Source organism: Capricornis sumatraensis, chromosome 5 (assembly GCF_032405125.1).
Source record: "Capricornis sumatraensis isolate serow.1 chromosome 5, serow.2, whole genome shotgun sequence".
Lineage (NCBI taxonomy): Eukaryota > Metazoa > Chordata > Mammalia > Artiodactyla > Bovidae > Capricornis > Capricornis sumatraensis.
This window is the reverse complement of record NC_091073.1, coordinates 123,446,254-123,461,193: the sequence shown is the minus strand read 5'-3', so window position 1 is coordinate 123,461,193 and position 14,940 is coordinate 123,446,254. Positions and strand designations below refer to the sequence as shown.

At 56.6% G+C, this 14,940-nt stretch overlaps 1 protein-coding gene across 1 annotated transcript in view; it reads left to right on the top strand.

Annotated features, from left to right (window-relative positions):
• The window catches only part of PTPRN2 (protein tyrosine phosphatase receptor type N2), a 472,364-nt gene that overhangs the window by 221,490 nt on the left and 235,934 nt on the right, over nucleotides 1–14,940 (top strand). The window contains exon 11 of the mRNA XM_068972473.1: nucleotides 6,638–6,702. Within this exon, the coding sequence (XP_068828574.1) occupies nucleotides 6,638–6,702 (65 nt within the window). The remainder of the gene's footprint in view (nucleotides 1–6,637; nucleotides 6,703–14,940) is intronic.

Sequence of the window (14,940 nt, the reverse complement as noted above, 5' to 3'; positions counted from 1 at the left end):
TGCAGATGCTTTGCTGTATGAAAGGTTAGCGAGAGGGTTGACAGTGTTGTGACTCTTTGCTCAAAACCTTAGATACCATGACCAAAATAAAGAAATAGAAAGGCTGTGTATTGTCACCCTGCTTTTTTAACTCAATATACAGAGGACACCGTGCGAAATGCCTGTCTGGGTGAATCACAAGCTGGGTCAAGATGTTTACCTACTAACTTCATTTCTTCTTTGGTTATAGGGTTGTTCTTGTTCAGTTGCTAAGTCATGTCTGACTCTTAGCATCTCCATGGACTGCAGCATGCCAGGCTCCTCTGTCCTTCACTATCTCCTAAAGTTTGCTCAAATTAATATCCATTGAGTCAGTGATGCCATCCAACCATCTCATCTTCTGCCGTCCCCTTCTTCTCCTGCCTTCAGCCTTTCCCAGCATCAGGGTCTTTTCCAGTGAGTCAGTTTTTCACATCAGGTGGCCAAAGAATGGGAGCTTCAGCATCAGCGTCAGCATTAGTCCTTCCAATAAATATTCAGGGCTGATTTCCTTTAGGATGGACTAGTTTGTTCTCCTTGCAGTCCAAGGGACTCTCAAGAGTCTTCTCCAACACCACAATTACAAGCATCAATTCTTTGGTGCTCAGCCTTCTTTATGGTTCAAATCTCACATACATACATGGCTACTGGAAAAGCCATAGCTTTGACTAGACAGACCTTTGTTGGCAATGTGATGTCTCTGCCTTTTAATATGCTGTCTAGGTTTGTCATAGCTTTCCTTCCAAGGAGTCTTAATTTCATGACTGCAGTCACCATCCACAGTAATTTTGGAGACCAAGAAAAGAAAATCTGTCACCAGTTTTTCCCTTTCCATTTGCCATGAAGTGATGGGACCAGATGCCATGATCTTACAAGCCAGCTTTTCCACTCTCCTCTTTCACCCTCATCAAGAGGCTCTTTAGTTCCTCTTCGATTTCTGCCATTAGGGAGGTGTCATCTGCGTATCTGAGGTTGATGTTTCTCCCCGCAATCTTGATTCCTCTGTCCTTCCACTCTCTCCTAGAGTTTGCTCAAACTCCATTGAGTCTGTGATGCCATCCAACCATCTCATCCTCTGCCGTCCCCTTCTCCTCCTGCCTCAGTCTCTCCCAGCATCAGGGTCTCTTCCAGCGAGTCAGCTCTTCACATCAGGTGGCCAGAGTATTGGAGCTTCAGCTTCAGCATCAGTCCTTCCAATGAATATTCGGGGTTGATTTCCTTTAGGATTGATTGGTTTGATCTTCCTACAGTCCAAGGGACTCTCAAGAGTCTTCTCCAACACCACAGTTCGAAAACATCAGTTCTTTGGCGCTCAGCCTTCTTTATGACCCAACTCTCACATTTGTACTTGGCTACTGGAAAAACCATAGCTTTGACTATACAGACCTTTGTGTAATGATTTAAAGACATACACTTCCTAAATTATAGCATATTTATTTATAAATGTATTTTCTTCCCTTTGTTTCGCAAAATCACTGATAACATTGTTTAAAAAAAGATTTTCACAAAATCTATGCACTTCCCAAGTGGTCCAGTGGCTAAGACGCCATCCTCCCAGTGCAGGGGCCCTGGGTTCAATCCTTGCTCAGGGAACCAGATCGCATGTGCCACAACTAAAGGGTTTGCATGTCACAAGACCTGTTGCAGCCAAATAAGTGAGAAATAGCAAAAATCATTTTCAAAAAATCTGTGCGTTTCAACAGAAATAATCCAGCTGTAATTGCACACACTGTATAAAATGTGAAACTATTTTCATCAAAAATATAAGATACACGTGAAATCGCAAATTAAAATTATATCCCTTCAAAAAGACATTTTAAAAAGTTAAAGTGAACTATTAGAGTTGTAGAATAAAATATAATTAATAAGTAACAAAGCTTTAAATCTAAAGTGTTTAAATAAAGCTGAATTTTTATCCTGTTTTTGAAACTGTAATCGAATTGTAGTCATTTTATAAAAATAAAGCGTGGGAAGTTCAACTTCAACATCCATCTAGTTGCCAGTACGATGAGCCGGGGGCCTGATGGGTGACATTCCGCCCAGACAGACAGACAGAGACCGACAGATGCCCTTCCGGTTGCGAAACGCTTCTCGGCCGCGCAGACTGCGTGATGGTCCACAGGGACCTGCAGAACTTGCAGAACCGCAAACCAAGGTGCTGGGAAATGAGAGCGGGCTCAGCCGCACAGGTGGGAAGGCTCTGCTTCCTGGCTGAGGGGCAGGATGGAGAAGTCAGCTAAGGTGTGTCTCCTCCCCCCAGCTCTCTTTCTTGACATGCAGACCCGCCCCAGCTCAAAGGCTTGTGGGGTTGGGATGAGCAGACAGGACAAGCAGGGTGTGGCCCCTGCCCAGGCCTGCAGCTTGGCCAGATGGCCCCTGCTGACGCCCGCACCTGTGCTCGCGCCCTGCGGGGCCCCGACCCTTGCCCTGGGGTCTGCAGGTGGACTCGCTGCTGGGGCCCCAGCCTGTGCCTCGCTGGGCCCGAGACGGAGGAGGGGCCCCTCCCAGGGCTGGGCCTCCGCGCGTCCTCGGGCAGGCAACTCGCAGCTCCCCTGGGGCCTGGGAGGGGGGACTGCTGCTCACCTGGGCCCCCAACTCAGAGCCGAGGGGGAGGCCAGGCTCCCAGAACTGTGGCATCAACCTTCCTACCAATCCGCCCCCTTCCCAGGCCTAGCTTCGCCCAGCAAGTTCTGAGCAGCTGGCATCTCTAAGGAAAGGCCCAGTCCCTCCCCGGGCTGCCGACCAGAGGCCGTGCCACTTTCAGCAAGGCTGGTGCCGGGGCAATGGGTCCAGTCAGTGTCCCAGATGCTCTGGGCTGTTCACTTCTGCAGAGGCCGCTGGTGGGAGCCGGTGCAGAGTGACGCGTGTCTCCTCGGGCAGACGAACACAGGCGTGCGGATCCGCACCTGGGAACAGCACCTCTGTCTCTGCCAGAAGCCGGCTCCTCGCCTCCCTGAAGCGGCGGGTCCCCCATCCGCCTGCCGCCCAGCCCTGCTCCCCTCCTCCCACTTTCTAACGGGCACGGCCATTAAGTTGTCCCTGTAGCAATTTAGATCACAGAAGAGACTTCTGCACATCCTTTCAGGTTAAAATCACGAGGATAAAGAAGGAGGCAAAATTATTCCACTGTAGCTACGTGCTTAATTATATGGAATGCTGCATAAATTGTCAAGTGCGAAGAATTATTCTGATAAATTAAAATACTAATTAAATAGGCTATTGCGGAGTTTTGAGAACATTGTGGGGTTCTGCTCCTCCAGGTAATTTGCATATCCTTCATCTAGCGAATTTAATTTTAAAGGACTTCTTTTTGTGTTTGGAAACCCTTTTTGTCTCCTGTGAAGATAAGAATGGGCTTTATGCATTGTTCTCGCCTTTATTAAAGCAGCGTCTCCAGGAGTCTCTGCGTCCTGGCCTGCTGGCGCTCACACCCACCAGCGCAGGGTCCACGTTTGGCCATAAAAATAACCTGGAGCCGACATCCAGCAGGACATCCAGGCCCAGCAGGGCCCCTCTGTCCCCTCGAAAGGCTCCAGCCCCGCCTGGGAGTGGAGATGAGCTCCATGCCCCGTGGAGGGTGAAACTCGTCTCCCTTGTGTCTCCAGGGGGAGCTGGGCAGGGGGCACATGGGGGTCGGTCCCCGGGAGCCAGGTCTGGATGCCTGACGGAGCTCAAGGCACACGTCTGGGTGAGGGACACGATGTGTGAACACGCGAGATCCCCTCCACTCGGCAGAAGGGACGCATGAGACGGAGTCCATGCAGCTGGGCCAGGAAGCCTTGGAGCAAACGGACACGGTGCTGACTGTCTAAGAGCAACGCGGGGAGGACTCGGGATGGCTGAGACCTACAGAGCGTGCTGAAGAACCACAGGCTCCTGGTCCTTTTAGGTCAACGTGAGCTACAATAAATGGATGTAAATAAACAACCACAAAAGGGCTCAGCCTAATACAAACGGCACTGTTGACACAGGCTGGAAGAAAGGGACCATCCCAGAGCGTGTGTGCGGCGGCCACCCCACCGGCGAGAAATTTCAAAAGCGAGACAGGCTTTGCTAAAAAGGACTTAGTGCCCAAGGCTGAGGTCACAGCAGAGCCTGAGACTTGAAGAAGAGCGTTTAGGTCCCATAGACGCACACGCGCCAGCCGCCGAGGGGACACGCGTGCGGCCGGGAGCCGCACTGCCTCCTGGGAGGCTTCTCGGCTGAGAGCGGGAAGACACAGGCGGCTCTCGGAGGACCCCCACTCCAGGCAGTGCCTTGGGCACTGCTGCTCTCTGGCTGAGGATGGAGGTGGGCTGGAGGTGGCCCCGGAGTCCAACTCAAGGCCGCATGATTTGGGATTCTAGCTCGAGTCGTTCGGAGAAGGTGCCCGTGGCCTCTGGAGGCCCCTGTGAGCATCCCGGCAAAGGCTCCACGTGTTGTTTGCGAAAGAGCCTGTTGGGGAGGGGGTGGGCAGCCTCAGGGGGGCACTGGTGGCTCATGCTGTTCTTGGCCAACGAGACAGAAGTGGGCGGTGTCGGGTGTTTGGGGCAGACTCACCACTCACTGAACCACGGCTGCCACAGAACAGAGTCTGTGGGTTAGCATGAAGCTGATCGAAGGTGGCTGGTCCTCCCCGCAGGGTGCCCTTTCAGGATATGCCGTGTGCACGTGCGCACCCTTGTGTGTGTGGGCGTGTGTGCGTGTGTGCACGTGTGGTTATTTGGACGAGGCCCACTTACGGAGGGGTGTTAACACCCTGCAGCGCGTGAGGGCCACAGCAGGATCGAAGGATGGGGCAGACTCTGCAAATGAGAAGAGAGCAGGGGCAGACACGCGTCCTGACCCAGGAGGCAGGGATGGGCCCCTGCCGAGCAGGGGACGCTCCTGGGCTTCTGTGGGTGGTAATGGACTGTCTGGAGAGGTGGGGATCCCTCCGGCCGATGCTGGAGGGACCAGGCCACGTCCAGCCCCTCCCAGCAGACCCTGGATGTTCCGGCTGCCTGCAGGACACACTGGACCCAGCATTTTGTCTGTCCCACCTGTTTGGTTTTTCCGGGACGGCCCCCTTGAGTGCTGTGTCCGTTGCCAGTGAAAATCGTTTAGAGCAGAACCAGCCCTTTGTCAGTGCGAGGCTGAGTTCCCAGGCTCCCCGGCTGGCCCCCTGAGAGGTGGGCAGCTGGGGGAGCTCTCCGCGGGCACACTTGAGGATGGCAAGGATCCTTGGCGGCTGAGCCTCAGGAGTCCCCCCGGCCTTTCCTGGCAGGTGTGCGGACCCCTGGCTGGGTACGTGCAGGCTCCCTGCCCGGCTGGCTTTTCACCCTGCGCCTGGAACGCCTGTCCCTTCTCAGCAGCGATAGTGGAGCACGTTTAATTCCATCTTCAGTGCTTTGTGTCCTCAGCCTATTGAAGACTCACTATTATCCCCCCAAAGTAGCCTGTCATTCAGTAAAATGCCTCCTTTGTTCGCAGGAGAAAATTAAAATCAATTGCTTTATACCCTATCTCTTAAAGAGTATCCTCCACTCAAGGCTTACCTTTGAGCCGCTGCCCCCTCACTACCCTGCCACCCCCTCCCCAGCTTAGAGCCTCTTAAAGTGCTGTGCAGTAACCCCTGGGTTTGCGTCTGCCTCCCCCAGGGCTCCCATAATTACCTAAATCTAAGAAATAACATTCATTTGTTCAAAGGAAAACTTTCTGCCAGACAAGGAGAGGGCCCCAGGGGCTGGGGAGGTGGCTATGGCAGGCTCTCTGTGTATCCCTCTGAAAGATATAATTCCATCACCTAAGATGCATGGAGGTGTTTCACAACAAGAGTGAAAGTAATTCTTGTTTTGCTATCTCATTCTGCATTAATCACAATTGCAATGCACTCTTCCTTCTTAGGGTTTGCAATAAAATTCTATTTCTTCTGGTTTTCATTTCTAAAATGACATGGGCTTTATCCGAAAGAATATTCCCGCAGAATCATAAGCCAAGGTCAATTGCCTTGTGACACACTCCCTCTCCAGGAGGTGGGGACCGCGCGCCTGCCGTGCTGGTGTCGGGATTAACTGGGCTTCGTCTCCGGCGGCTAATTGTTTCCAGGGCCCATTCCACTTGGTCTGATACGGAGGGTAATTCATTTTCTGAGAGTCCTGCTCATTCTAAGTCAGGAGCAAACTAGGACAAGGGTAGTGCTGGAGATGGGTCCTTACAGGATGTTCTGCCAGGGGTAGGAGCCAGAGCGGGTAGACAGCTCTGGGAGCGGGTGAGGAAGGCTCAGTCGGGGCCCCCGGCTGGCGAGTCTGTCTGTGAACACAAGCCTCGGGACCAGAACCTACTTCCCAGTGATTACACACCTGCAACCCGCCTGTCGTTCAAACCAAGATTCAGGGCGGCAGGCCTGCCTCCCGTCTCTTGTCCAGGCTCCATAGGATGCTGTGAATTTCCTACGACGACGATTTATGGGAGGGACGCACATCCTGCCCTGGGTGGGGAGCCCCCTGCCCAGGCCCCCACCGCAGGCTCCTCCCCAGCTAGCCGTCCACAGCTAACCAGGCAGGCAGTGACTGTGGGGCTGGGTGGTAGGGGGTGCTCAGGTGTCTGGAGAACGCTCTTCTCTCCTCGCTGACCTCCTGTCTCTCCATCTCTCCCGCAGCCGACAACAAGGAGAAACTGCAGACCATGTCTGGGCTGAGAGTTCTTCAGGCCGGAGTCGGCTCGGTGAGTGACTGCGTGGCCGGGCGCCTGGCAGGCCCCGGCCGGGGCTCAGTCGCGCCGTGCGGGGTCGGAGCGGAGGCCGGAGGGCAGGCCGGGCTGGTCTTCCGGTCGGGCGGGGCGGTGCTCACGTTTGGTGCCCGGCTTGTGTGGCGCTGTTTGGTTGCCTTTGAAACTGTGCTCGGTGTCTCCCCGAGAAAGCGCTGGAGCCTCTGGGAGCGCAGTCTCCCTTCTTCCAGTGACTCAGGTGTGAGGCCTGCGGCGGGAAGGTGGTTCTCTTCTCCCCGTGGGAGGGGCCCTTCGGTCTCCCTAGTTACAGACCCCGTGGGGCGGGGCGGAGAGAGCGGGGCGCCTGCGCGCAGAAGTAACACCCTCGGAGGCCTCTGCAGTCCCAGCATCGCCGCGCCGGCCACATAAGCAGGCACTCGACTGAGCCCTCCACCGGCAATTAGAGCCGAAGGCACTCAGCCCCGGAGCCCTGGCGCAGGCCGAGCCGATCACGGGCAGTTAATGAAACGTGCGCTGTGCGCCGCCCTGGGGTGCTTGTCCCCGTCGTGAGTCAGCGGGCCCGCAGCCAGTCTGTGTGCGCGCATCTGAAATCCCTGATTTCACGCCCGCCGCGACAGTAATTAACCGTTAAGGGCGCTTATTTACCCGCTCCTGGCTCGGGGCGAGATGCCTCCACGTGGCCACTCCGAGGCCCGCCGGAGTCCTGGCTCTTGAAATAGGAACGTATTTAGCAGCTGCTTCAGCACAGAGGCAGGCTCTGTGCTCCACAGACGCCGGGCAGGGCACCTTGCGGGGGGCCTGCCTCGAAGTCCTTGTGTCCCCAACCTTGGCGATCGGTGACAGGGAGGGGACACCAGGGGTCTGTGGGTCCCCAAAACCATCTGTAACCCTCGGGGGTGCAGTGACCGCTGGCTGGAAGGCAGAGGGTTCGGAGGACCCGGGCCCAGATGGAAGGTTCTGATCCGCGGCTCCCAGCCTCTGCAGGGTGTTCTTCCTGCGGGAGGTGCCTGGCGCCCCGTATTGGAGCGGACCCAGACCGACTCGGGCGAGGGCCCTGAGCGTTGGGGGTCATAGGCTGCTCAGGTTCTGGGCCCCTCCCTCCTGTGCGGTGGGCGGAGCGTGTTCCTTGGAGGTGGCAGACCGCCCTGGATGGGGGCAGGGGAGGAAGGACCCAGGCGGGGGTGCGGAGCCAGGGGCTGCTGTGGTTCTGGGCGGGCGGTGGGGAGCTGCGACCTTGCGGACTCTTCTGACTAGAGGTCGTAGGGACAGGTCTCAGAAGAGGGCACTGGCCGCCGCCCCCTGCTCCTGGTCTGGCTGGGCACACACCCAGCTTGCACGCAGGGCTGCCTGTCTGTGATCTGACTCCCTCGTCACAGCTTGGAGACCCGCCCCGCCCCCTGGCCCCGCAGCCTGGCCCCGCCGCCTGTGAACCGCGGGCCCGCACGCCGCATCCGGCCCTCGAGCTCTCCCACACAGCCGCTGCTCCCTGGCTCCTCCTATCGGCACAAACGCGTGCACCGACGTGTCCAGCTCATACAGTGAAAGCTCCCTGGACGCCAGTCTCTCAGCACGCTGGCCTTCTCGCCTCCCTGCCGCTCGCTGCCGCCTCCTTCCCCAAACCACCCCCAAATGTGCAAAGGCGTCTGGATGCCTCGCGCTGGCAGGTCAGCACCTGCTCACTCCTATACCCGGCCCGGCCCGGCCCGGCCCCCAGCGTCCCCCGGATGGTCCACATCTGTGGCCCCGGGAGCTCAGTGGTCAGCAGCAGCGGTCACTGTCCTGAGCGTGGCCTCTGGTCCTCCTGTCCTGCCTGCCTGGCCTCCTCCTGAAGCCAGCTGCACTGAGGGGTCTTCGTGTGGGGTCTGTGTGTCCCTGGGGGTCTCCCTGAGGCCACAACCCTTACGTCATCCTGTGACGATGACCCCACCTGGCCCGTTCTCCACGCTCCTAACTTTCTGTCCTTGGAGACCAGCAAGGAGTCCCCAAGGCTGGGTGAAGCAAGGACCCTAAAGCTCTCCCCACACACACACCTGCCCCTGCCCCAGACTCCAGCTCATGGCAGAAATTGGTGACGTACTTTCTGGGGCCTGGGGGACCCCACAAGGGGTCCCACAAGGGGAGCCCAAGTCGCTGCTGGCTTGTCTGCAGAGATGACAACCTACACTCAGAGGGGAGCCCGTGCCCATTTCTGGGTGCCCTTCCACTAGCTGGCAGGGGTCCCGCCTGAACGGTGGGGGTGCAGGGCAGAGCAGACCCCAGCCCCACAGCACTGCTCCTGCGTCTTTGTCCTTGCTTGCTTCCTCTCTGCTCCTCAAGAGGCCAGAAGCCTGACCTCACCCTCCCCAGGGGCAGGAAAGGCCACATCCCAGACCGCGTGTTCCATCCAGGGGCTGAAGCGTGGCCGCGGGTGGCCCTCCTCCCCTGACTCTCCCTGAGTCGCCCGTGTCTTCCCGGGGCCCCAGGTTTCCGCGGCCACGGGGCTCTCTGAGCCCGGCTCCCAGGCCCCGTCCTTTTTCATCTGCAGAGGCAGTGCCGCCGTCACCTTTGGGGTTGTCTGAGGTCATTCTGATGGGCCCTCAGGCCTGGAACCGAGGTCCCATGTAGTCTGCCGGATAGAGGGAAGGGGGTGTGCGTGCGTGGGGTGGGCCCTGGATCGTGGAAACGGGCGCAGGAGGGGCAAGTGGAGATATGTGTAAGAAGCTAATGTTTCTTTTTCTAATTTTAATTGCCTCATGCAGTGTTGAGCCTGACTTTGATGCTTCTGATTTTCCTTGAAATGTATTTGATATGAATGTCTCTGCTAATTCCTGACTCTGGAAAGTGGAGCAGAGTCTTGATTCCTAGAAATCTGCCAGCATTTACGGGATGTAAATGCTGATTCAACATGCGATGACAGATAGCGGAATTAACACCTTTTAAGCCAAATGGAAATATCTCAAAACAAAATTTAAAGACAATGAACAGATTAGAGGGGATGCATGCGTTCCTGATAGATTGGTGGTATTTTGACATTTTTCAAAATCCAGTTTCTGTTGTCTTGAATGTCTTCACATTTTTTCAAGTGAATAAAGTCATGGTTTTTTTCCAAGGGAAAATTATGATATTACCAAGAAAAAAAACTCAAACATTTGGAAGAAAAACCATCTAGATGACTGTCTGCAGGCCAGCGTTTCTGTGAGAGTGGCTCGCGTGCTGTGTCTGAAGTAACCCGGGGCTTCCTGGTTCTCTAGAGTGTCGTAAATGCAGTGCGGTTAGCAATGTGCCTGCCTGCGTTTCAGCCGGCCCGGCGCGGATGCCCTGGCATAGCCCCGCACGCGGCCTTGGGGCAGAGCCAGGTGGGAGGGAGGGCTGCCTCCTCACTGGTGGTGGGAAGAGGAGGAGGGGTTCTCCCGCACCCCCTGCGGGCCCCCCGCCCTGAAAGTTAAACTGACAAAGGCGCGCAGGAGCAAAGCAGCACGCTCACTTGATCTGAGTTTCCCGGGGTGCGTGGGGAGAGAAGCCCACGTTTGTGGGTGGACCAGCTGCCTTCTGCTGGGTCAGGGGCTGGGGGTGCGGACACCAGGTGGGTCTCTGCAGAGGGCGTCTCTTCCTGAGGGTCCGGGCCTGCCTCAGGGAGAAAGGGTGGGTGAGGCTGGAGCCGCCCTCGGCCACGGGGGCGTGTCGGGGGGCGTGTCCTGGTCCCCCACTCGTCCTTGAGAGGGTGCACGTGGTTTTGGGGGTGTCTCAGAGCCTGGGCTCTGGGAGCTCTGCGGGGCGGGACAGGCGGCCGTCCACTCCCCAGTTCAGCCCAGCTGCACTTCCTTCCCGTCGGTCACCGTTCTGGCTCCTGGGTAAGATTTTTGTCCAGAGAAAGGATTCTGCGGCCAAGCACGAGTCGGTCTCCGCCGACCCTGAGAGGCTGTGAAGCTGTGGTCACGCTCCTCCCCCGATGACTTAACGTGACTCAGCTGTGTGCTGTGTGCTGGCGGGTGTGTGCGGTTGCCCACAGTCATCACGGGAGGCCGAGCGGGTGGCGCGGGGACACGCCACGGTCATTTGAGGAGCGGCGTAGTTTCCCCTGGAAGCGCCGCCAGTGTTGCCCGTCTGTGGAAGGACGTGGCTGTTTCAGTGGCTGTCGGGAAAGCTCAAGGTGCAGGGAGTCTCTGAGAGGAACTGGGTATTGCTCAGCAGCCAGACAACGGCAGCCCGGCCGGCCCGGGGCACGGGGACCCTCGGGGTGGGGGGTGGTGTTGAGCCGAGTCCCCCGGGGCCCTGCGGCCAGTCCACTTGGACTTGGGGATGGATTGATGTTGACAGCCTTTGCCAAGGTGGGAAGAAGGCAGGTGGGGCCAACCCACTGCCCTGAGAAGATGGTGGGGACAGAGCCCCGTGTGGGCCTCAGGCCACGGGGAAGCTGTCACCCCCAAGGGTCACTTTTCACGTGTGAATGGAGTGGCACTTCATCACGCTTAGTAAACACCCACAGGTGTGCAGTCAGTACCCACAGGTGTGCAGTCAGTACTCACAGGTACATGGTCAGTACCCACAGGTGTGCAGGCAGTACCCACAGGTGTGCAGGCAGTACCCGCAGGTGTGCAGGCAGTACCCACAGGCGCATAATCAGTACCCACAGGTGCACAGTCAGTACCCACAGGTGCACAGACGGTCAGTACCCACAGGTGTGCAAGCAGTACCAACAGGTGTGCAGTCAGTACCCACAGGTACATGGTCAGTACCCATAGGTACACGGTCAGTACCCACAGGTGCACAGGCAGTACCCACAGGTGTGCAGGTGGTACCCACAGATGTTCAGTCAGTACTCACAGTTGCATGGTCAGTACCCATAGGTGCATGGTCAGTACCCACAGGTGTGCAGTCAGTACTCACAGGTGCATGGTCAGTACCCACTGGTGTGCAGGCAGTACCCAGAGATCCTCAGGCGGTACCCACAGGTGTGCAGGCAGTACCCACAGGTGCATGGTCAGTACCCACAGGTGCGCAGGCAGTACCCACAGGTGTGCAGGCAGTACCCACAGGTGTATGGTCAGTACCCACATGTGCACAGTCAGTACCCACAGGTGCATGGTCAGTACCCACAGGTGTGCAGTCAGTACTCACAGGTGCATGGTCAGTACCCACAGGTGTGCAGGCAGTACCCACAGGTGTGCAGGCAGTACCCACAGGTACATGGTCAGTACCCACAGGTGCACAGTCAGTACCCACAGGTGCATGGACGGTCAGTACCCACAGGTATGCAAGCAGTACCAACAGGTGTGCAGTCAGTACCCACAGGTACATGGTCAGTACCCACAGGTGCACAGGCAGTACCCACAGGTGCACAGTCAATACCCACAGGTGTGCAGGTGGTACCCACAGATGTTCAGTCAGTACTCACAGTTGCATGGTCAGTACCCATAGGTGCATGGTCAGTACCCACAGGTGTGCAGTCAGTACTCACAGGTGCATGGTCAGTACCCACTGGTGTGCAGGCAGTACCCACAGATCCTCAGGCGGTACCCACAGGTGTGCAGGCAGTACCCACAGGTGCATGGTCAGTACCCACAGGTGCATGGTCAGTACTCACAGTGACGAGATGCTCGTCACAGCAATGCCTCGTGGCTGTGCTGCCCGGGGACAGCTCTCTGGGGGATAAATTCATGGTGATGCAGGAAGCCCCATGGCAGCTGTGGGGGTGGGGACATGGCAGAGGACCCTGGAGTGTGGAGCCTGCGGACACGCTGGGGACATCCCAGCCTGATCTGAAGCCTCATCCTTGGATGTGGTTTCAGAGGTGGCTGGTGGGTAATAGTCTCAGATCTTGAACAGAGATCAGAAGCGCTACCAGTTCCACTGGACTCAGGAAGCTGCAGGACAGTGGGGATCTGACACTTTAAGAAGGTCCTCAGTCTCAGTGAGTCCTCACACCCCCAGAAACTTGTCTTATGAGGATAATGCACCAGGCGAGAAAATGAAGGGCTTCCCTTGTGGCTCAGCTGGTAAAGGATCCGCCTGCAATGCGGGAGGCCTGGGTTCGACCCCTGGGTCGGGAAGATCCCCTGGGGAAGGGAAAGGCTACCCACTCCAGTATTCTGGCCTGGAGAATTTCATGGACTGTATAGGCCATGGGGTCAAAAAGAGTCTGACACGAGTGAACATCTTTTGCTAAGAAAATGGAAATGCAGAGCTTTGGAAGTACCAAAACTGACCTAAGTATAAAACCCCAGGAAGATCACTAATTATGTCGTATTATTCCATGAAAATTGTCATGACAGCTCTGAACCTCAGCACAGCTGTGGAAACTGGCATGGACTCGGGCTGGGGCAGCACATGCAGACGTGAGGTCACCCCTAGGATGGTGGAGTCTCAGCCAGCTCTCTCCTTTTCCAAAACCTCGGTCAGGATCATTTGTAGCTCTCTATTTCGACATCATTGTAGGTTCGCAGGGAGTTGCAGGGAGGGCCCGGCGATGCCGTGTACAGTCACTGGGCCCCCACCCCTCGGCGGCTGCACCCACGTCATTGCAGGTTGAGAGGCAAACCAGGAGATGGGTATCAGTTCAGCGTGTGTGTCTGGAGAAGGAAATGGCAACCTGCTCCAGTAATCTTGCCTGGAGGATTACTTGGACGGAGGAGCCTGGCGGGCTACAGTCCATGGGGTTGCAGAGTCGGGCATGACTGAGCGGCTGTCACTCACTCGATGTGTGTGCAGGTATTTGTCATTTCGTCTTTGATACCATGTCTTATAGTTCTAGTAAAGAAAAAGCTGGCAACCAACGTGACTGAGTACATATTTGCTTTCGAATAAGCGAGGACGCGAGAGGAAACGCCACCACGTGTGTGCTGAGTGTGGCTCCCAGTTGCTGTGGAGGACATTCCAGGTAACTCGGGTCCTCACACACTCATATCTGTGGTGCTGTGTGTTAATATAGACATGTAGGCAGGACGTGGTAAGTGGTCACAAATGTCCCGGGTTTAGACCGAGGCCCGTGTTTGGAAACCCAAGGGGAAGCAGCCTGGGGGTGTGTGGACAGCAGAGGGCGGGAGCGGCCTGCAGGGACCGCAGCTGGGCCCGGGCAGGTGGGGAGCTGTGACAGGTGGCACTGGGGGGTGGGTCTTGTGAGACAGGAGGAGCTGCAGGCTCCAGAGTGTGTGAAGCAGGAGCCAGTCACATTTGAGGATGAGTGCTGACACAAATCAGATGGACACGTCGGAGCCGGCAGGCTGTCTTGCGTAAAGACTGTGAGCTGAGTTTGAGTCGATGCTGGGTGTTGGCAGGTGGCCGCTGGACCCTGAAGACTTCAGGGCTGCTTGGCGGGGCCGCTCTCACCCCTGCGGCTCCCCCTCCCTGTCCGGCTGTGACCAGACACTGGAGGGTGGACCCTGGCAGCCACCTGGGGCTCGGGCTGCTGGGGCTCTGCCCTGTGCCCATCCTCGTGGGCTCTGGTTCCTCAAGTTATATGCCTGTGCCTGTCACTTAATTTTTATTCTAATCTGTGTTTCCGGACAGAGAAAGTTGATTTTTTTTTCAAAGTGTAAAATGTGCATCATCCCAAGAAAGGCTTCTTTAGCCTTCTAAATATTCCTGTTTATGTTTGAAAAAGAAAATCTGCATAAAATTGCATTAAAACATTTGCCGCGGTCTGTCCAGGCTGCCCTGAGAATTCCAGTGCTAGGCTGAGGGCGCAGTGGCAGAGGTCAGATTTCAGGGGTGGCCATGTGGTCCCTTCCATGATGACAGGTCCCCAATTCTGCTGGCCGGGCCCCTCGGAGCTCAGCGCAGCGGCCCCCATGCAGCCTTAACCAGGGCTTCTCATACTATTTTCTTATTTCTCAAAAGTGAAGAGACTCAGACGAAAATACACTGGATATGATTAACGGCACTTCGCGCCGCGGCAGACACAAGTTGAGTGTGAGATGGCATCCTCTCCCTCCGAGGTGCTGTGCAAAGTCACCGTCACGTGGGCCCGCAGGGGCTTGTGAGTGCTTCCCGTGGTCTAAAGCAGGCGAGGTGCCGTGTGATGAGGCAGTTGCCGTGGAGACACATTCAGTTTTGATGCGGCGTCAGGGTAAACAGTCATATAAGATGGAGTGCGTGCGCTCTGCCTGCGGCATCCCCCACCAGCCCGGTCTGACATGTCAGCTGCGTTGCTATAGAAAGTGCCTGGTGCGTGTCTTCCTGCCGGGCCACTCTGTGGTCCAGCTGGGGCTGGGTGACTGTCCCCCTGGGATGCGGGAGCGGGCGTGTCTCAGTGGTCTG